The 23,039-nt window shown below is 51.9% G+C and overlaps 1 protein-coding gene across 1 annotated transcript in view; it reads right to left on the bottom strand.

Moving 5' to 3' along the window:
* The window catches only part of LOC138295319 (NACHT, LRR and PYD domains-containing protein 3-like), a 237,530-nt gene that overhangs the window by 193,839 nt on the left and 20,652 nt on the right, over nt 1–23,039 (bottom strand). Inside the window, exon 2 of the mRNA XM_069233540.1 lies at nt 3,488–3,649. Coding sequence (XP_069089641.1) covers nt 3,488–3,649 — 162 coding nt within the window. The remainder of the gene's footprint in view (nt 1–3,487; nt 3,650–23,039) is intronic.

A 23,039-nucleotide genomic window follows, 5' to 3' on the forward strand; every position in this document is an offset into this window, starting at 1 on the left:
TACTTCCTGTATTTTTGACTGTGTGCTGGACTTAATTTTTGCTGGTTTTGGTACTATGGGCACTTTACCACTGCTGACCTGTGCTAAAGTGCAATTGGTCTCCGTGTATATTGTAATTGACTTTTCCATGATTGGCATATTTGGTTTACTAGTATGTCCCTAGTAAAGTGCACTAGAGGTGTTCAAGGCCAGTAAATCAAATGCTACTAGTGGGCCTGCAGCTCTGATTGTGCCACCCACATAGCTCATACCTGCCACTGCAGTATATGTGTCTGCAGTTTTAAACTGCCAATTTGACCTGGTAAGTGCACCCTCTTGCCTGGCCCAAACCTTCCCTTTTACTACATGTAATATTATTTATGTGACTACGAGCATCTTGCTATAGCTTTCCCCAGACAGCAAGATAATTAATAAGACCATCACTCACAGTGGTTTGGAATCAAACCGTGGTTTAAACAATCTCGTTGTTAATCAAAATGCTTTAACGTATTTTACAGGTTTAATGTCATAGGAAACACCAGTATTTGTTTCTTGCTATTTGTTTCTTTTAGGATTCTGCAAAGGCAAGGACATGAACACAGGAGTTCCCTGGGTCAATGCATGCAGTTGCCATGCCAGGCAGATCTCGCCTTGCGATTTGCTCTGGTCGGACTTGTTATTTCCTCGCCACCATTTCAGGATATTCATGAAGGGGAAAACACAGCACAAAGCCATTTTTACAAATAATAAACAAAGACAGCGTGACATTTGAGATTTTTCTTTGAACACACCGCAAATATGACAAGATAAACTCCAATTTAAAAGCATCTTTATTGCTTGTTCACCTTCTGAACCCCTGCATGGTTATTTTTAGGGGTGCTCCTGCATACATAGAAAGTGGATGTATGGAGGGCAAATAAAGATATTTCTCCTTGTCACACCTCACCTGGGGGACATAGCATTCTGATGCATTCCCAGGTCTACCAGTAGTAGTAAATCCGGGAAATGCACCAAAATCCATGGGTGGATGCGTGGGAACACCCACTCTCCACCCATGGAACGCCTTTCCTGGGCAGTGAAACAAAATGTGATTTGCGCTGCATTGCATCATTCTAGATTTATCAAGTCAGGCAAGCTTGCATCAATGCTGCATCAATGTTACACCTTGTTGCTTGGAGCAAGAGTGACTCAAGTCGTTCATAAATATGCCCCTGAATGTTTTTGAATCAGACATTGAGTTATATGACATGTGGGTAGGCATGTGCCCCATCCCATTATTTACTGTGAACCATTCTTCCTAATCCCAATTCTCAATCTACAGACAATCCTTGCAGCAAGACCTGTGGGTGCTCTGCAAGGGCCTTCCAAGGCCAACTCACCCACCTGCGCCTGGCTCCCATAGTGAAGAGAGTCTACATAAGGCCATGAACTGGCTGTTCCTTCCTAACTACATTCCAAATGGTGCGCTACCTGTTAAGGAGGGTTCAGTGCATGAGGATATCACACCAATGAATATTAAATTGCTCAACGACTACCTCACGAGTTAGAGTTGTCCATCTTTGAATATTTCCAGGTCTGGTGATATTATATGATTCTGTGCTTTTTTTAATGTAATTATGGATTTTGCTGTTTTTGGCACATAATCTGTGAGCTGCTGCATAATTTGCAGATTGTTGCTTCTACCTCAAACGGATCAACAGTTACTAGAAATCTGGTGAAAAGTGGAGATGTGCAGCGGAAGACACTGTGCACCTTTCAGTTGTATTTTGCTGATGTAAATAATAAAATAATTAACCAATACTATAGGTCTCCTATAGTAAGGTGACCCCAGTGCCTCGACAGCCCAAAATGGGCACGGCAGGCGCTTAGGGTGCCACATGCTTTGTGATGAATAACTTCTCTGGAAGCATTTGATAGCCACCTGCAGCAGTGGTGCTAGGTTGTTCCTGCATTTGATTTACGGAAAGAAAAAGCTAAGCAAGTGAACATGCTGCAAAGGGCCATGACCCGAGCAGGTGTGGTTGAGAGAACAACCTGACCCATTGGAGCTGGGCCACTAGGTAGTATCACTAGAAGTTAGGGCCATGCCAGTTTGCACCATACAAGTCGTCAGTCACCTCCACTTTTTGTAAGATACCTTGGAACATGTTTGGTCACTTTGAACGCATCGAGGATAACAACACCCTGGACATCTCCCAATCAGGTTTCAGGAGCAACCACAGCCCAGACACCGCTCGACTCGCCGTCACAGATGACATCCGCTCGCTCCTCGACTGCAGCCAAACAGCAGCCATCATCCTACTGGACCTATCAGCCGCCTTTGACAGGGTCTCCCATCACACCCTCTACTCCAGACTCCACACAGCTGGCATCTGCATCAAGGCCCAACAGTCGATACGCTCCTTCCTGACCGGCAGAACACAGAGTCAGGCTCCTGCCATACCTGTCAGAACCTATGGAGATCAGCTGCAGAATACCCCAGGGCTCCTCCCTGAGCCCCACACTCTTTAACATCTACATGGCCCCGCTCGGTCCATCATCAGAAGCCACGAACCGAACATTGTCCCCTGTGCCGACGACACCCAGCAGATCATCTCACTGGCTGAAAAACATACAACTGCCAAGAAGAACTTCCACAATGGAATGGAAGCCATCACTGCCTGGATGAAGGAGAGATGCCTCAAGCTCAAATCAGATAATACCGAGATCCTCATCCTGCGACCCTCCACATCAGCATAAGATGGCTCCTGGTGGCCTGCTACACTCAGCACCCTCCCACCCCAACAAACCATGCTCCTAACCTCAGCTTCATTCTGGATTCATCACTCACCATGACCTGCCAGGTCAAGTCTGTTGCATCCTCCTGTTTCCAAACACTCTGACTTCTCCAGAAGATCTTCAAATGGATCCCAAACGACTGCTGCAAGACTGTAACCAATGCCCTGGTCACCAGCAGACTCGACTATGGCAACACCCTCTATGCCAGCACCACCCAGAAGAATCTGAAGAAACTACAGCACATCCGAAACACCTCCGCCAGACTCATCCTGGACATCCCCTACCATGAACACATCACCAGACACTTAAGAGACCTCCACTGGCTCCCCGTCGAGAAAACGATAAACTTCAAACTCCTAGTCCACACATACAAGGCTCTACATGACCTAGGACCACCTACCTCAACCACTGCATCTCTTTTTATTCCCCCGCCAGACCTATCCAATCAGCTCAACAGGCACTAGCCACTGCACCACGCATATGGAAGTCCTTGGCTGGCGGAGGATCCTTCACCTACCTCGCCGCAAATAGCTTGAACACCTTGCCTCTTCACCTCAGGCAGTCACCATCATTACCTCAATTCAGGAAGGACCTAAGACCTGTCTACTCAACTGAAGTACAGAGGACCGATCCCTCACAGTGCCGGTAGACCCTTATGGTGAGAAGTTCGCTCGACAAATTCCCAATTTAAATTTAAGAATGTTTTGAAGAGTGACTAACAGGTACTCACTCCAGTGTCTGTAAGTTGTGCTTTAGTCCTTCACAAAGTTCTCTCACTCCATTGTCTCCAAATCCATTGAAGCTCAGGTTCAGCTCTTTAAGAAATGTATTTGCTTTTAGAAAAGAGGCAAGTTGTGCACAGCATGTGCTGGTGAGAGAACAGTGTTCCAACCTGCAAAGAAAGAGACAGAGACATTAAAGAGGGTAGGCACCCTCACAGACATGCTCATAAATCTGCCATGCATGATTCATCCCACCTCAACTCAAATATTTCTTGGCACACTTGCTCTCTTCCTGGCTCTATGTTACTTCACTTGTTGCCTACTTCTTGATTACCATTGTAGTATGAGGTTTAGGTCACACAATGCACAGGAAACCAACGCTCAATTGATGATACAAAGGTTATGTCTCTGATTTGAGAGCTCTGGGATATATTGCATACTAAACAGTTTTTTAAAAAAAACGTAATCATCCACACCTGATGACATTAAAATTAAATGATGAAGATAAAGCCATCACAAAATGTATTTATAACAAGCAAAACAAAATAATGAACTACAGCAAATAATATGAAAACGTGAAAATGCTGCACATCCTCACCAGGTTGCTATGAGTGCCTCTGGCTTTAAATGTGCCCCCAACCTGTGTTATATGTATGTTACCCCACCCGGGGGGAGACTGTGCATTGGATAATGTGAGGGGAGATTTGGATTGGGTGATGGGGGATGCTGCGCATTGTGTGATGCTGGAAATGCTGTGCATTGGGTGATGTGGGAGATGCTGTGCATTGGGTGATATGGAGGATGCTGTACATTGGAGGATGCAGAAGATGCTGTGTTTTAGGTGAAACGGGGGATGCTGTGCATTGGATGATGAGGGGAATGCTGTTCAATGGTTAATGCAGGGGATGCTGTACATTGGGTGATGCGGGGATGCTGTGCAATGGCTGATAAATGGAATGCTGTGCATTGGATGATGTAGGGGATGCTGCACATTGTGTGATATGGGGGATGCTACACAATGGGTGATGCTGCTCAGAAATATCCAGTGCTAGCTATAGAGCCAAATGCAGTATTTCTAGTTGTTCGTAGATGTCATAAAACAGTTCTTACATAATAAGCTGCTGAATTACACCAGCCAACTAAGACATTCTAGGGCTGTGATGTAGCCCCTCCTAATGGGCTCATAGTGGGGATGTTTGGCCCTAGGTAAACATTAATCCCTCTTTTAACGTGCTTAAGAGATGTCTAGAAAGATGCCTTAGGTGCTACTAACAACCTGTCATATGTGAGGACCAAATCTGCTCCAGCTGTTGATTCACCAGCTAAACTAATACAAGAGAAAAAAGAGAAGATGCCTCAATTGGGCAATGATTTTGAGGGACATGGTCCCATTCATTCTCCCTGACATTCGTAGACCTTATCCCAAGGTCATGGAAAGGTCTGTGCAGTGACGACACAATTGACAGTGGTGTTGAGTTACCTGCCTGGATGGGATGGTGGATGTTGGAAAATGGGTTATTGGTAGGGCAGGTAGGTACCTACACCTAGCAACAAGCCACCAACCTCCACATAGGTACAGTTAGGTCTCAGTAAATTAATCCCAGCTCAACCCTTGGTAGCTTGGCAACGAGCGTCAAGGCTTAACTTAGGAGACAAAGTGTAAAGCATTCAAATATCACAAAACAGTAATTAAATAAAACACAGGAAACAGTTTAAAAATCCAAAACCAATTTATAAAAATAGTTTATATTTTTATCTTTAAAATGACACCAAAACGAATAAAATCGGATAAAGGGAACCGGAGATATGAATTTTTAAAGAATTATTACTTTTCTAGCGCTTAGAAACAAAAAGCGCCAATCGGGTCATCTGGTTGCACCAGGACCGGGGCAAAGTCAAACTTTCAGGCCGACCGCGATGGAGCCCTGCTAGGCTACAGGTCGCGGGAGGCCTCGGTCAAAAAGTTACCTTCTGACTTAGTCTTTATTTTGAAGTTTTTCTTCACCGGGACGAACCTGCCAGTTGAATCCGACCTCCTAGAGCCCTTGTCCGGATACGCGATGTGGGTTTCCTCGGTGGAGACTTTTACCTTCGGACTTAGTCGTTTTTTCGAGATGAAAATCCTTCGACCGGGGTAAACCTGGATCTTGATCCGACGTCCATGGAGCCCTTCTCGGATACGATGGCTGGGAGGTCCCGGTCAACTTTTTACGTTCAGACTTAGGCCCTCATTCTGACCCTGGCGGTCGGTGATAAAGCGGCGGCCAAGCCGCCAACAGGCCGGCGGTCTAAAATATGCAATTCTGACCCTGGCGGGAACCGCCAACACAGCCCGCCAACTTAACACTCCGACCGCCACAGCGGTACAAACAAACAGCGCGGCGGTTCCCGCCAACAGCCCGGCGGCAGACAATGTACCGCCCACCCTATTACGACCCACCAATCTGCCACCTTTTCCGGGGCGGGAGCACCGCCGATAAGAACACGGCGGAAACAGACTACGAACGGGAAAACGCTCACCTCTACGCACTCCACGCGAGATTCCGGCAGTATGGAGCCAGAGTTGCAGGTCATCCCCGCACTCCTATTCCTGCTCATATACCAGGAGCACGCCCGGCGGCGCGGAAGACATCGGTGAGTACTGCACCTACGACACAGGGGAGGGAAAAGATTACCGGCACACACCCACCCACCCACACCCACTACAACACACACATCAATGCATTCCCACAGATCACTGTCACAACCCACAAACCACCCCCCTCCGAAATAATGCAAAGACCAAAAGAAGAGATCATAAACGGGCAGATATATTGAAATATGTACACCAGTAATCCCAATTAATAAATAAACTATGTACAAAATATATACAGCTACTAAATGTAGTCCAACCACTGTCCGTGGATCACAGGGGTCCTGTGCAAAGGGGCAAGGCCCAGTCCCACGACAAGAACTCCACGGAGAGAACACTGCAGGGGCATCAGAAAGAAAATAGGACAGGCACCTCAGGGGGAAGGGAAGGGGGGGCACCTCAGCCACTTGAGTACACAACGCCAGATCCACGAGGGGACTCCATGACCACTGGCCCATCCTGGGGAGAGCAAAGCCACAGTCCAAACAGTCCATACAGTGGGTGGCCTGCCCACTGGGCCATCCTGGGGAGAGCAAAGCCACAGTCCAAACAGTCCATACAGTGGGTGGCCTGCCCACTGGGCCATCCTGGGGAGAGCAAAGCCACAGTCCATACAGTCCATACAGTGGGTGGCCTGCCCACTGGGCCATCCTGGGGAGAGCAAAGCCACAGTCCAAACAGTCCATACAGTGGGTGGCCTGCCCACTGGGCCATCCTGGGGAGAGCAAAGCCACAGTCCATACAGTCCATACAGTGGGTGGCCTGCCCACTGGGCCATCCTGGGGAGAGCAAAGCCACAGTCCATACAGTCCATACAGTGGGTGGCCTGCCCACTGGGCCATCCTGGGGAGAGCAAAGCCACAGTCCATACAGTCCATACAGTGGGTGGCCTGCCCACTGGGCCATCCTGGGGAGAGCAAAGCCACAGTCCATACAGTCCATAAAGTGGGTGGCCTGCCCACTGGGCCATCCTGGGGAGAGCAAAGCCACAGTCCATACAGTCCATAACAGACCCCACTGCCACTGGAGGAGGCAAGTTGGCCAGAGGACATCCTGCAGCCCTGCCCGAGATAGATCCTGCCCTGCCACGTCTGCCAAAGGGCCAGCGGTTCTTGCCTTGAAGGGCCCAGTTCAGCGGTTCCTGAGACGGCGGGGCCCAGTTCAGCGGTTCTTGAGACGGCGGGGCCCAGCGGAGCGGTTCTTGAGACGGCGGGGCCCAGTTCAGCGGTTCTTGCCCTGAAGGGCCCAGTTCAGCGGTTCTTGAGACGGCGGGGCCCAGTTCAGCGCTCCTTGCCTTGAAGGGCCCAGTTCAGCGGTTCTTGAGACGGCGGGGCCCAGTTCAGCGGTTCTTGCCCTGAAGGGCCCAGTTCAGCGGTTCTTGAGACGGGGGGGCCCAGTTCAGCGCTCCTTGCCCTGAAGGGCCCAGTTCAGCGGTTCTTGAGACGGCGGGGCCCAGTTCAGCGGTTCTTGAGACGGCGGGGCCCAGTTCAGCGGTTCTTGCCCTGAAGGGCCCAGTTCAGCGGTTCTTGAGACGGCGGGGCCCAGTTCAGCGCTCCTTGCCTTGAAGGGCCCAGTTCAGCGGTTCTTGAGACGGCGGGGCCCAGTTCAGCGGTTCTTGCCCTGAAGGGCCCAGTTCAGCGGTTCTTGAGACGGCGGGGCCCAGTTCAGCGGTTCTTGAGACGGCGGGGCCCAGTTCAGCGGTTCTTGAGACGGCGGGGCCCAGTTCAGCGGTTCTTGCCCTGAAGGGCCCAGTTCAGCGGTTCTTGAGACGGCGGGGCCCAGTTCAGCGCTCCTTGCCTTGAAGGGCCCAGTTCAGCGGTTCTTGAGACGGCGGGGCCCAGTTCAGCGGTTCTTGCCCTGAAGGGCCCAGTTCAGCGGTTCTTGAGACGGCGGGGCCCAGTTCAGCGGTTCTTGCCCTGAAGGGCCCAGTTCAGCGGTTCTTGAGACGGCGGGCCCAGTTCAGCGGTTCTTGAGACGGCGGACGGTCTATGGCCAACTGCTAATTGCCTGGTGGTGCCCTCCTGGGCAGCGGGGATGGTGCTCCTTCACTGCCCACCTGGGCTGTGGGTGGTGGGGCCCTCCTGGCCAGCTGGGCTGGGTCCTCCCTGGGCAGCGGCTATGGGGGTGGTGGGCTCTCCCGGGGCAGCTGTGCCGGTTCCTCCCGGGGCAGCGGCTATGGGGGTTGTGGGCTCCTCCTGGGCAGCAGGCCTGCTGCCTGACCTCTCTGACTTGCTGCCCTTGCCCTCCTTAGTCGTGGGCCTGTGGCCCTTTCCTCCCTTTGGAGCTGTGGCTGGTGACTGTCTCTGGGTGGTGTCCGGGGGGGATGTAGAAGGCGGGCTCCTGCGGCGACCCTTCCGCCTTCTGCTCCTCTTCCCAGGGGGTGGGCTGGCTGTCCCCTTGCTGCTGGGCGAAGATCCAGACATGCGGGCTGGCGGGCTCCAATACCCCTGCACCCTTGTCAAGGGGGCTGCAGGGCTGGTGGTGGCTGAGGTGCTCTTCTTACCCCGACGAGAAGGAGGGGGGGGCTCAGGGTCAGGAAAGAAGTTAGTAGTGGCAAGGAAGAGCTTCTTGGGACAATGGAGAGTGGTAGGTACAGTGGGAATGGGAGTGGAGGGAGAGGATGTGGTTGTAGGTGAGTCACGTTTGCTGTCTTTGGGTGCAGGTGCAGGAGGGATAGGCTGTCGTGAAGTGGATGGCTGTTGGGTGGGTGGGTGGCTGCGTTTGTGTGGTGTGGAAGAGGGGGTGACAGACACAGTGGGAGAGGACACAGGGGACGTGTAAATGGCAGTGGGGGTGGTGACTGCACGTGTGCGGACTGGAGTGGAGGGTGTGCTGGTGATGGAAACACTGGCTGATGGTGAGGTGAATGGAGGTGTGAGTGTAGACGTCACAGGGAGGGAGGAGGGAGACGAGGAGGTGGGGGTCACAGAGGTGGTAGTGACTGTTGGCATGTCTGCATCGGAATGTTGCGTGTGTGAATGTCTGCGTGATCTGTGGTGCTTATGTTTGGATGAGCTTCTCTTGGGTGTTGAGGTGTGTGCAGGCTGGTCTGATGGTGTGGGTGGGACAGGCAGAGGAACAGGAGACTGGGAGGAGGGAGTTAGTAGAGGCAGGCAGGAGACAGGGACAATGGCTGCCGTCAGTGCTGAGGCCAGAGCCTGGAACGATCGCTGATGGGCAGCCTGACCCGAATGAATGCCCTCCAGGTACGCATTGCTGCGATGAACCTCCCTCTCCACCCCCTGGATGGCATTCAAAAGGGTAGTCTGCCCAACAATGAGCGTTCGGAGGAGGTCAATGACCTCCTCACTGAGGGCAGCGGGGGTAACAGGGGCAGGGCCTGAGGTGCCTGGGGCGAAGGAGATGCCCGGCTTCCTGGCAGAGCGGGCACGGGGCGAACGCTGAGGGGCTGCTGGGAGGGCGGAGATGGTGCGCTGGGTGGCGGCTGTACCTGTAATGGCGGGGGGCACGGATGGTGCCACCCCCGCAAGGGAGCCCCCTTCCGAGGACGTGTCCGTGTCGCTGCAGGGTCCAGTCGTCCCCGTCGTGGAGCTCCCCTCGCCCTCCGTCTCACTGGTCCAGTCTGACTCTGTGGCATGGCCCTCCTGGGCCATGTGAGATGCAGCTCCCTCCTGCCCCGATGCCACTTCTCCTCCGCCTGATGATGCTGATGCACACAAGCACAGAAAGACAAACAAAAAGGGGGGGGGGAGAGAGAAATAAAGGGATATTGAGTACATGGATCTCCGGTACAGTTAGCGGACATGACAGACACAGATGCCCCCTGCACTAAGTTGCGCACTTGGGGTACGCTACGCATTCCGTGGAACATGCCCTACACGCCTAGAGTTGACAACTGCACCCATGGATGACACGGCCCAGGGATGGCTGTACTGACAAACTACTGAGGGTCGTGGCTGGGGACACAGGGGCTTACGGGGGTGCCCAGCCTACAGATATCGCCCTGGCCTAGGGGGACCCCCAGCCCTCCTCCCCCACCCAGACACCTCCACTGCGCGACAACAGAGTAGATAATGCTTGTACTCACCCCCTTGTGTCTGCTGTGCTGCCCTCACGCGCCCATCCAATTCAGGGTAGGCCACCGCCAGGATCCGGAACATCAGGGGGCTCAGTTGACGGCAGGCACCCCGCCTACGTTGGGAGGCCATCCCCAGCAGAGACTCGGCAGTCTTCTTGGTCCCGCGGCGGATGTCCTCCCACCTCTTGCGGCAGTGGGTGCCCCGTCGATGGTGGACCCCCAGGGCCCGGACTTCCTTGGCGATGGCACGCCAAATCCCGATCTTCTCATGGGCGCGGACCTATGTGACACGTACAGGGAGGGAGAAATACCACGTTCAAGTTTCTCAGCATTTTCCTTTCCAGTGGCCCAACGCCCCCCATCCCCGCCAGGCCCCCCGCCATGCCCCCCGCCATGCCCAACATGCCCCCCATCCCCGCTAGGCCCCCCGCCAGGCCCAACATGCCCCCCATCCCCGCCAGGCCCCCCGCCATGCCCCCCGCCAGGCCCAACATGCCCCCCATCCCCGCCAGGCCCCCCGCCATGCCCCCCGCCAGGCCCAACATGCCCCCCATCCCCGCCAGGCCCAACATGCCCCCCATCCCCGCCAGGCCCCCCGCCATGCCCCCCGCCATGCCCAACATGCCCCCCATCCCCGCCAGGCCCCCCGCCAGGCCCAACATGCCCCCCATCCCCGCCAGGCCCCCCGCCATGCCCCGCCATGCCCAACATGCCCCCCATCCCCGCCAGGCCCCCCGCCAGGCCCAACATGCCCCCCATCCCCGCCAGGCCCCCCGCCATGCCCCCCGCCAGGCCCAACATGCCCCCCATCCCCGCCAGGCCCCCCGCCAGGCCCAACATGCCCCCCATCCCCGCCAGGCCCCCCGCCATGCCCCCCGTCATGCCCAACATGCCCCCCATCCCCGCCAGGCCCCCCGCCAGGCCCAACATGCCCCCCATCCCCGCCAGGCCCCCCGCCAGGCCCAACATGCCCCCCATCCCCGCCAGGCCCCCCGCCATGCCCCCCGCCATGCCCAACATGCCCCCCATCCCCGCCAGGCCCCCCGCCAGGCCCAACATGCCCCCCATCCCCGCCAGGCCCCCCGCCATGCCCAACATGCCCCCCATCCCCGCCAGGCCCCCCGCCAGGCCCAACATGCCCCCCATCCCCGCCAGGCCCCCCGCCATGCCCCCAAGCCAGCCAGTGGCCCCAAATCCATATTGAATTAAACTCACTTGTTGGTCTGGAGGACCGTAGAGTAGCGCATACTGGGGGAGGACCCCATCCACAAGTTTCTCCAACTCCTCTCCAGTGAAGGCAGGGGCCCTTTCCCCAGGCGCAGCAGCCATTGTCCCTTCCAGACCGAGGTCACAGCAACACTTGCAGTATAGGTCCTCTCCTGTGAAAGTTCAAGTCGCAAGTGGATAAGTAGATAGAAAATGGCGGTCACGTCCGCGGCGGTGCGTACCGCGGCGGTGCGTCCCGCCACCGCCGGCGCCCTTCGCCATTGGCTCCTGAAACCCATAGGCTTCAATGTTAACCAATGCGGCTTTGCGCCGCGGTCTTCGCCCGCCGCCCGCCGTGGTGTGCCATGCCAGCGCATTGACCTCACATCCCATTGTCACACTTCACAGGTCAGGCAGCCGCCATTTCCAGGGCCCACATGGCTCAATTTCAACTGCGTCACACAGGCCTAGGCCTTGCATAGCCACTCAGACACGCCATTCACTGCATAGAGAATCGTATACTGTGCTAGCTGTGAGTACGTACCTGTGGGTTGCTTGACTGTGTGCTCCATGTTGTCCTTCCTAGGCACCGTCCGCTGGGTTGGGCGAGGAGACGGATGAATCCTCCCGTGTACCGACCGCTGGTGGACCTGTCGACAATGGAAGAACGCCACATTATCCTGACCTACCGTCTTAACCGTGCCACTATCCATGAACTGTGTGCCCAGCTGGAGCCCGACCTGATGTCCCCCATCCGCCAACCCACAGGGATTCCCCCTCTGGTGCAGGTCATGTCAGTACTACATTTCTTGGCAAGTGGGTCATTTCAGACAACCGTGGGAATTGCTTCTGGGATGTCTCAGCCCATGTTTTCGAAGGTGTTATCCAGAGTGTTGTCTGCCCTGATGAAATCCGTGAGGAACTACATCATTTTCCCTGAGGTGGGCGAATTGGCTACAGTGAAGGGTGATTTCTACGCCCTTGGACATATTCCCAACGTAATTGGTGCCATTGATGGGACCCATGTGGCTTTGGTTCCCCCAAGAGACAGGGAGCAGGTGTACAGGAACAGAAAAAATTACCATTCAATGAACATCCAGGTGGTGTGTTTGGCTGACCAGTACATCTTGCATGTAAATGCCAAATTCCCAGGGTCAGTGCATGACGCCTACATCCTCAGGAATAGCAGCATCCCTTACGTGATGGAACAGCTACAGAGACACCGTGTATGGCTAGTGGGGGACTCTGGGTACCCCAACCTGTCGTGGCTACTGACCCCAGTAAGGAATCCCCGGACCAGGGCAGAGGAACGGTACAATGAGGCCCATGGGCGTACTAGGAGGGTGATCGAACGCACCTTTGGCCTCCTAAAGGCCAGGTTTCGCTGCCTGCATATGACAGGTGGATCCCTAATGTACTCACCTAAGAAGGTGTGTCACATCATCGTGGCCTGCTGCATGCTTCACAACCTGGCTTTGCGCCACCAGGTGCCTTTCCTGCAGGAGGATGGTCGAGACGGTGGTGTTGTGGCAGCGGTGGAACCTGAGGAGAGTGACGAGGAGGAAGACGACGGGGCTGAAACAGACAACAGGGACAGAATCATTGAACAGTACTTCCAATAGGACACAGGTAACATTTCAAAGATAATTTAGTAAAAGTTAACTACTCTCCAGCATCTCTGCTGCCTGTCTATTTGCCCCAGTGTATGATGACTGAGTTTTGGCTTTTCCCTCCCTATTTCAGATCTGGGGTCCCCACTACGAGTCCTGTGCTTCGTTTCCCCATGGACTACAGCTTTGTGGCAGCTGTTTGTTGACTTCACCATGTACAAGGACATATTTGCACTGTCATGTCAATTACAATCTATTGAAATCACAGCCAGACTCCAGATATTTTGGTGCAAAATAGGTGTTTATTTAAGTGCTCAAAATGGGATGGGTGGTTTCAAGTGGGTGGGGGCTATGGTGAAGGAATGTCCATGGCAGAGTCCAGAGTAACAGTCACACAGGTGCATTGTCCAGAGGCCTGTGGAGAGATGGAGCATGGGCAGTTCAAGGATGGACAGGGTGACTATGTGGGACAGTGGGATGACATCAGGTGGTATCCATTGCTGGCGGGGGTCTTGACATCCTACTCTGTCTTCTTGCGAGATCTCAGGGCCCTCTTGCGGGGTGGTTCTTCTCCTGCAGGAGGTGGGGGTCTGGTGGGCTGCTGCTGTGCGGGGGCCTCCTGTCCACTAGCGCCGGCGGAGGTGGTTGGCTGTTCTTGGTCCAGGCTAGTGGCAGGGGCCCTTGGGTGTTGTTCAGTGTCCGCCCTGTTGTTGACGAGGTCCTGCAGCAGCCCTACCATGGTAACCAGGGTGGTGTTGATGGCTCTGATGTCCTCCCTGTACCCCCGATAGTGTTCCTCCTGCAGCACCTGGATCTCCTGGAACCGGGCCAGTACCGTCGCCATCGTCTCCTGGGAGCGGTTGTATGCTCCCATGATGGTGGTGAGGACCTCGTGGAGAGTGGGTTCCCTGGGCCTCTCCTCCCCCCCCTGTCGCACAGCTGCCCTCCGAGTTCCCCTGTTTCCCTGGGCCTCTGCCCCCTGGCCGGTGTGCCCACTACCACTGCCCCCAGGTCCCTGTTGTTGTTGGGGTGGTGGGTTATCCTGGGTGCCCTGTAGTGGTAGACACACCGCAGATTGACGCGCCCTGGAGACAGAGGCATGGGCCCGCTGGGTGGGAGCTGTGCTGGTGTTCCCAGAGGGGTTTGGGTCTGTAGTGGCCTGGGCCTGTGTGAGGGGAACCGACTGTCCAGAGGTCCCCGATGGTCCGGGCTGGTCATCGGTGTCCAGGTCGACAGAGCTGCTGTCATCGCTGACGCCTCTTGGGTGGGGGGTGTGGAGAATTCTGGCCCCTCCGCCGCGGTGTGTTGACGGTCGGGTCCTGCAGGGGTATAGAGGTATGGTTATAGTTTCAATGTGTGGCATATGGGTGTATCTGTGGGTTCTCGTGTCCCCAAGTGCTGGCATTCGTGTGTGGGGGCTTTGGTGAGGGTGGCTTGTGGGGGGGATGTGTATATGCATTGGGCATGCTTTGGTGATGGGTGTCCATGCTTAGTGGACGCATGCAGGCCTAGGTTTTGGGATGTGTGGGTTGTGATGGTGAGACATTGGCGGGGAATAGGTGTGCTGGGGGTGGGGGTGAGGATGGTGGTGGGGGTGAGGATGGTGGTGGGGGTGAGGGTGGGGGTGAGGATGGGGGTGGGGGTGAGGGTGGGGTTCGAGGATGGGGGTGAGGTTTGGGGTCTGATTTGGCATGCAGGTGGGGGGGAAGCAGTATTGAAGCTTCAACTTACCAGTATCCATTCCTCCGCCGACTCCTGCGAGGCCGTCAGGATGCAGGATGTTCAAGACTTCCTCCTCCCATGATGTGAATTGTGGGGGTTGAGGTGGGGGTCCTCCGCCAGTCTTCTGCACGGCGATGTTGTGCCTGGATACCATGGAACGCACCTTCCCCCGTAGGTCGTTCCATCGCTTCCTGATGTCTTCCCGATTTCTGGGGTGCTGTCCCACTGCGTTCACCCTGTCGACAATCCTCTGCCATAGCTCCGTCCTCCGGGCAATGCTGGTGTATTGTATCTGTGTGCCGAACAGCTGGGGCTCTACCCGAACGATTTCCTCCACCATGACCCTGAGTTCTTCGTCTGTGAAGCGGGGTTGTCTTTGGGGTGCCATGGGGTGGTGTGTATGATGTGTGGGGTGGAGTATGTGTATTTAAGTGAGTTGAGTGTGGTGGTGTGTGTTGTTTTGTGTGTGGATAGTGTGTGGGTGATGGTGTTGAGTGGCTGTGGCTGTTATTTTTTCGATGCTGGTGTCTCGCTCTTGGCTTCTTGACGAATTTTTTAGCGTAGGGGTTTGTGGGTGATGTGGGTGTGTGTTTTATATTGTATTGTGTGTGTGGGAGTGGTGTGTGTATGTGTATCAGGTGTGTGGGATTCAAATCGTCCAATGTGGCTGAGTTTTGTTCGTTTGTGTGTATTCTGACCGCGGATTCGTGGGTCGTAATGGGATGGGCGTATTTCTGTTGGCGTGGCGGTGGAGGTTTGGTCACCTCCACCTTTCCGCCGACCGCTGGTCTGGCGGTCTGTTGTGGCGGTCGGATTTTCGGAGGTTTGCCTTCTGCGGGTCAGAATGACCGAGGCGGGTTTCCGCGACCGCGGCGGGATTATGGAGGATTTCTGACCGGCGGTAGGCGCCTTTTACCGCCGAGGTCAGAATGACCACCTTAGTCTCTTTTTCGGATGTTTTTCTTTACCGGGACGAACCACGAAGTCAGGCCGGGTCGCGGTTGAGGCAAGCCGGCTAGAATTTCCGCGGCGGGTCGGTCCCTCTCTGGAGCTTTTTTCCAAAAATTCTCAAATCTTTTCCAAACTTCTGGGGCTTCACCCAGATGTTCTTTTAAGGTTCTTTTGGGGTCCACAGCTCACCCCAAGGGTCCAGAAGTTCTGTGATGGTCCTTGGGGGGTGCGGACTTCAACTCCCAGAATGCACCTGGCGCAAACTCCTTTTTGGCCACTGGACAGTGGTCAGCTGGTCGCTTTCTTCAGGAGTTGGTGCAGGGGACTCTGGTTTAGCCATTTTTTTACCTGTAGCAAACAGGGAGTCCCTCCTTGAACCAGTTGAAGCCAGGCAAAGTCCTTCTTGTGGTGAAGCCCAAGTGTGCAGCTGGTGCAGTCCTTCTGAGTGCAGGGTCCAGGTGCAGGCCAGGGGTCCAGCAGGGCAGTCCTTCTTCTTCTTTAGTTCCTTTCTTGTTGAATTCTGGAGGGGATCTGAGGTGTGGGTGCAGGTCTGCCAGTTTTATCCTTGCTCCTGGGTGAAAAGCAGGGGGGCCCTGGTTCTCCAATCAGGGACAGGGTCGTCCCCCTGTGATGACCACTTCCTGGGAAGTGTGGCAAAAATCCATCCCAGAAGGCAACAGTCTCTAAAAATCCAACATGGATGAATCTGATTTTTGGAGGTTACATCTGGCTGAGCCCACCCACTGGTGTGGCTAAAAATCATAAACACACCCCTCTCCTGCCCTCTCCTAATCTAATCAAGGGGGCACCTAATTGTCTGGGGTTGCAGGATGTGGGGGTGTTGCTGGGTGCTCCAAATGTCCTTCTCTGCCTTTGAAGACCAGTTTGGCAGCCCTCCCCCTTCCTGCCTCACCATCTGCTGAGGGGAGATTCTCTCCCCCAAGCACATTCCTTTGTGTGAAGTCAGGCCACTTCACACCTCATCAAGGTAGCCTGGCAGAAGCTGCTGCAGGCTGGCCAATCAGAGCACAGCTGCAAAAACAATGCAGAGCTGAAATTGGCAACTTTTTAGGTAAAGTCTAAACTTTTTACCTGAACTAGTTATATTAAATCCAACAACTGGAAGTTGTGGGATTTATTACAACAATCAATTTGATACCAAATTCTTGGTATGTAACATTTAAGGAGACTTTAAAATGTAAAATAAAGTCTGCCCATTCTAGCCTATGAAGGCCATTTACTTCAATGAGGGAAAAACGAATTTGGCTGTTTTTACCTCACCAGGGCTTATAAATCTATTTTTATAAAGTCCCTGCTTATAGTTACATGGCACCCAGCCCTAGGGGCACATAGGGCACACCTTAGGGGTGACTTATATGTAAAAATAAGGTAGTTTAAGACTTTGGAAGTACCTTTAATTCCAAAGTCGAATTTGCATATAACTTTAATTTAAAAGCAGCCAGCAAGGCAGGCTTGCTTTTAAAATGACACTGGGCACCTCAGCAATGCACCTAGGTGTGCACCACCTATGCTGTGGTCCCTAAACCTACATGCCCTACCATATACTAGGGACTTATAGGTAGGTTAACTTAGCCACTTATAATTAGCCTAATTTGCATATCCATTTTACACAGAGCACAGGCCCTGGGACTGGTTAGCAGTACCCAGGGCACCTTTAAAGTCAGGAAAACACCAGCAAAAAGTGGAAAATGGGGGCAAAAAGTTATGGGGCCTCTGCAATCAGCCCTGTTTTCTCACAGTGGATATGTCACAAATTACAGCTGCTGTACCTCCAGGGAAAGCTCTGAAGGCCCCCACTATGCTGGGAGAAGACTGTGGTGGATGGGTTATCAATGTGGTGGACGGGGTTACACTGTCACAGATGTGATAGATAACCTGACCTCCATATTATGGTTCTATTATTTCCTATGGAAATCATAATACAGCGGGCAAGATATCCATCACGTCTGTGATGGAGTAACCCATCTAGTAAACTCTTAGGACCTGATTAAGAGGCAGGAGGTCACAAGACTGCCAGACTCAAGGTGATAGTTGGACCGCCACAGGTGTGACGGTCCGACTTCCACATTACAAGTTTGACAGGCAGACCCACCAACAGACCGCAGTCTCCACCAGGATCCAAGTTCCCGACAGGCTGATGGCGATCTTGGTTGTAATCAGCGAGGGCTGTGCTGAACTCACCATCATAAAAAAGACTGGTGGAGAACAAGTGCCGGGGGCCACAGGAGGGGCAGTGCTTTGCAGAGAGTGTACATTCTGATGGTGCTGGTCGGCCCACTCTGTGCGACGAGATAGCACTCGACTCCTTTAAGGGAGCCGAGTGCTATCTAGTAGCACTGTACCCGCTGGTCTGACTGGCAGGAAGACTCTATTTCAAGGTTTCCGTAGGTCAGCCAGGTCAGACTGGTGGAAACCTTATAAAAGGTTGCGGGGAACCCCACCACCATGGTGATGGCACCCTCACTGCAGACCGCCAAACTCATAATCAGCCCCTAAATCAGACCCATAGTATCTTATGCACAGGAAATTCAAGTCCAAAACATCCAGAAGCAGTAACAGATAAAAGGCTGACACGTAACATATCACAACAGGTTACCCACAGTTAAACTACAAATAATCTAGTACAATTTGCAGTGGCTCATATTAACGGCAGAGCAGCAATGGGATGGGTTGGAAAAGACAATGAATGACCTCAAGGCCCTGATTAAAAGTGTTTCAGAAAGGAGGAGGTATTTACACCACCAGGTAAATATAGCAGAAAGCAGTGTTTGCCACGTGCAGTAAATATTTCTATTCCATGTTTTCTACTTGAAAATAAGGCAACGCATGGGAAATCCATATTTACCATACCAAACTCTGCATGTTGTGACTTATCACTGCACATTTTTATTTGATAAATTCCAGCAGGTTTAATCCCTCCAAATTTGTCATCAATATCAGGGTAAGCCATATTTACCACACAACTCAAAATCCAGCTCCCTGTACAAGTTTGTGTTTGAACTAGGATCAGAATTTCCCTGCATTTGGAACCAGGCCCTAAGATTTTAGGCATCTCAAAGCATCTCAAAGCTGAACACAAGAGAGAAGAGACATTTAGGGGGTCATTACAACCCTGGCGGTCGGCGGAGAAACCGCAAACAGACCGGCGGCAAAAAAAATGGAATTTGGACCGCAGCGGTTACCGCCGTGATCGACCGCCACTTCACCACTCCGACCGCCACGGCGGTAATGACCGCTGGGCTGGAGGTTGCGGTCTCCGGCCCGGCGGTCGCCAACGGTATCAGGACCCTGCATAACGCCACGGTTTCTGGCAGTTGGGAACCGCCATGAGAACCATGGCGGTAGGCACTATCGGTGCCAGGGAATTCCTTCCCTGGCACTGATAGGGGTCTCCCCCACCCCCCACTACCCCCCACGAGTCCTCCCCCCACACCCCCATCCCCCTGCCACCACCCAGAGGTGGTACGAACCCCCACCCCACCCCAACATGCACATACACCCACCCATACAGGCACACACCCCCAACATGCACATATACACACCCCTACACACACATACACAACGAAGACACATACCCGCACACATACATGCAGACATGCACACCGGCCGAACCGCACACATTTCCCATAGACACAGCAGCACCCCCCGCACGCATACACGCACTAACACACCCCCTCTACACACTCACACGCACACCCCCATGCACGCACACAACACACAATACCCCCTCACCCCCTCCCCTAACGGACGATCAACTTACTTACTTTGTGCTTTGGTCCTCCGGGAGGCGACGGGATCCATGGGGACATCACCGCCACCAGCACACCGCCACCAAAACACCGCCACACAGAATCGTGGGATGTGATTCTGTGGGCGGGGTTGTGTTGGCGTGGCGGTGGAGGTTGAGCAGCCTCCACTTTCCCGCCGACCGCCAGTGTAGCTGCTGGCGGATTTCCGTACGGAAAACGTCGGTACGCTGCCAGCGGTCAAAATACGCGGAGCGGAAGACCACCACGGCTGGCGGTCTTCACCGCGGTGGTAACTTGGCGGTCTTGCAAAAAGACCGCCAATGTTGTAATGACCCCCTTAGTGTCACTGAGATTAGAAACCTTACTGTTGCTCAGTGCTTAATTTGCAAAAGAATTAGTGTTGGCGCCCAAAGCTGTGCTCAGAAACTGGTTCTATTAAATGTCAGTGCACCTAATGCATGCCCTTTAATCCACCTAATGTCTTTTTATTCTGCTACCAGGCACAGTCTGCTCCTTTGTCCTTGCGTGTTCCTGCTTTATAGCTTTACAACTGTTTGTCCGCCTTTCTCATCCTCCTTCATTCCCTTTGTGTGTTTTTCATGGACGTCATTTAGGGGTCGCCAGGGGTCTCCGCTGTGACACATGGCCTGAACATTGCTACCCCCGGCACTGCCTTTGTGAACCCTGGCCTCAGAGGCGGCAAATATTTACCTGTTTTGCTCTTGGTCAATGTCTAATGTGGGAAAAAATAAGTGCTGAACCCCAAAAATGAGTGCTGGTAAGCTCCATCAGCAACCACCGGCTCAAATTGAGCATTGCTTTTGTTCCATCACCTTACATAATAATTCTGTCACATTACCTTTTATTTATGACAAAAGAATGCCAAACGTTTCTCCTTTCTGGGGCCAATATCCTTCGCACAGCAATTTCTGCAGATAAAACCAAAAACAATAAATACTTCAGAGCAAAATGGGGGCGCAGGGCAGCAAAGCATGTGACCTTGCTGTGCTGCCCAAGGGCAAGAATGCACTGTATTTATGAAATACGGTGAATTCCTGTCCTTTCTAACTGTGATGGTGCCCTATTGGCTGCCTAGCACCAACACAGGCACCCTTGCACCATGGTGCAAAGTTGCCTCTATTGCATGCAGGATTGTTTTTGTGCAGGAAGGGGCACATTCCTGCACAAAAACAATCCATGGAGGCATTTTCCTCTTTCTATGTGTGCTGCAGAATGCACACATAGAAAGAAAAAACAAACACGGAGAGGCCTAAGGTTTTGGTGCATTCCGAGGTTAAAAGGCTCTTGTAAGTCTGGGAATGCATTAAACCCATGGGTGTTGCGTGGGAACACTCACCCCAAAGTCCATGGAACACCTCCTTATGTAGAGTAAGGCAACGCAGTGACTTGTGCTGCATTGCCTTACAGCATATCTATGAGGCCATGAAAAGCCACGTATAATGGCTTTGTATGGCTTCATAAATATGGTTCTGCAGTCTGCGCTGCTGGAGCATTAAAAAAGGTGATGCTTTAGTGTCACACGGAGCTAACAAACATGCCCCTTGGTATGTAGAAGTAGATTTCCATCAAGCCTGAACCTGGTTTTACTGGATGAGATGACTTCAGCCACTATCTACTTCAAGCAGTAATTAGGAAGAGCTTAGAATTTGTATCAGAAAAATTGATCATTGAAAGACATCTTTTGAACTAAATGTCATCAAAATAATCTTTGCATGAAGGCCCAGCTGGCAAGGTTATGTTTACATTTAATGCCAATTTATGTATACATGGTGCAACCTGCTCATCAGTGGATGAATCCTATAATTCTAGTATCATTTCCAGACCTTATTGCTGCAGCCATAGTGTGGTGATAAAAATGAGAATGAACACCGATGATCAGTTCAATGAAGTTGGATATTTATTGGCCACACTCATCGACCGCTCTGACTGCTCTCTACAACTGTTCTCTCTAGAATGCCCCCAATGATCTCTCATTCTACATTCCATGTATAGCATGGAATAAAGAATGTATGAGATAACCACAACAACTTCCTTTTCTATACAAAATGATAACACTGAAAATAAATGCAGTTCAAAATACATATGCAAAATGATACCACCTAAATATAAGTGCATTTCAAAATGCATAAGTAAAAGCTTAATCAGAATATCTAGCAGGTTCTTTAATAATTCTCTTACTTCTGTGTCTTAATAGTTCTTCATTGTTTGCTTTCAAACCAGGTTTGTTTTTTGATTTTTGCTTAGTATGATTTTTAATCCCACTTAGCTCTTCAATAACATTGTGAGATCTCCCCCTAGTGTCACCATTGTAATCTCCCTTAATTTTCACTATTCTGCTTTTATTCCACCATTCGTGACCTTTGATGTGTACTGCGCTATTGGAAACAGCGTCAACTCTCTCTGGACTTCTGAATTCGGACAACCCCTTAGCCACATTAATTCTGGTTCTTTCTACCCGTGCATTGTGTTTTGTATCATAGTCATCTTTCATTTTATTCTGAAACTTTTGAACATGGGGTCTAATGATCTCATCTAAAGACTTAGCTTTATCGGCTGTGGTCTCAACTTCTCTCAACCAAGCAGGCCACAGCTTAGAGGTCAAAACCCGACCTCTCATCACTTCAAACTAGCTTACACCAGTAACTGCATTTGGGGAGGAACGATGTGACCACAACATGTCCTCCACTGCTTCATTCATTTCTATTTTATTTTGAATCGCCCATTTTAAATATTCAACCGGTCTGCAATTCATTTATTCAACTAGACCATTTTCTTGAGGATGATAAAGAGCTACCTGCTTATGTTGGATGGCATATTTTCCCCAAAATTGTTTCATTTCTCTACAGATAAACGGTCTAACACTAATTCTTTAGGGACTCCTTCCCTGGCAAAAAATCTCTCCAAACTTTTAATAATCGCATTTGTGTTGGGTTCCTCCATAAACTCTAATTCCCACCATTTGCTATAATAGTCCACCACCACAAATGCAAATTTCGATCTTCTTGCTATGGTGCTAATGGGACCAATAAAACCAATGGCCAGTTTAATCCAGGGTCCACAGGCAAAATACTTGGAATTAAAGGTGTTGGCTGAGTTTTCAACACTTTATCACTGTTTGCACTGATCATAGAATTTCTCACACACGTAACTATTTGAAGATCCATACCTGGCCACCAGTAACACTCTCTTATCTTACTCAGTAATGGTTTGTCCTAAATGTCCTTGATGACCAATCATAATGATTTTGTCTCTTAAGCCTCTGGGTGGAATTAATTTATGGTTCCTCATCAAAATACCGTTGTTCTTTATCAATAATTTGTCTGCAACTTTAGGATAGGCTTGTAAATTTATTGGCACATAACTTTCCTTGGGCCAACCATGGGTCAAATAGTTATTTATACGTACCATATCTTCATCTTTTAACATTTCTTCGTAACACTCAGTCTCCCATCACACACATATACAACTGCAATCAACCACTCTTCATCTTCTTTATCCACCAACTCTATTTTCTCACCCGAATTGACTGGTAAACGAGATGAATAATCGGCCCTGATATTTTTCCCATCAAGAATATACTCTACTTTGAAATCATACTGTAGTCGTTTT

Source organism: Pleurodeles waltl, chromosome 5 (genome assembly GCF_031143425.1).
Source record: "Pleurodeles waltl isolate 20211129_DDA chromosome 5, aPleWal1.hap1.20221129, whole genome shotgun sequence".
Classification (NCBI taxonomy): Eukaryota; Metazoa; Chordata; class Amphibia; order Caudata; family Salamandridae; genus Pleurodeles; species Pleurodeles waltl.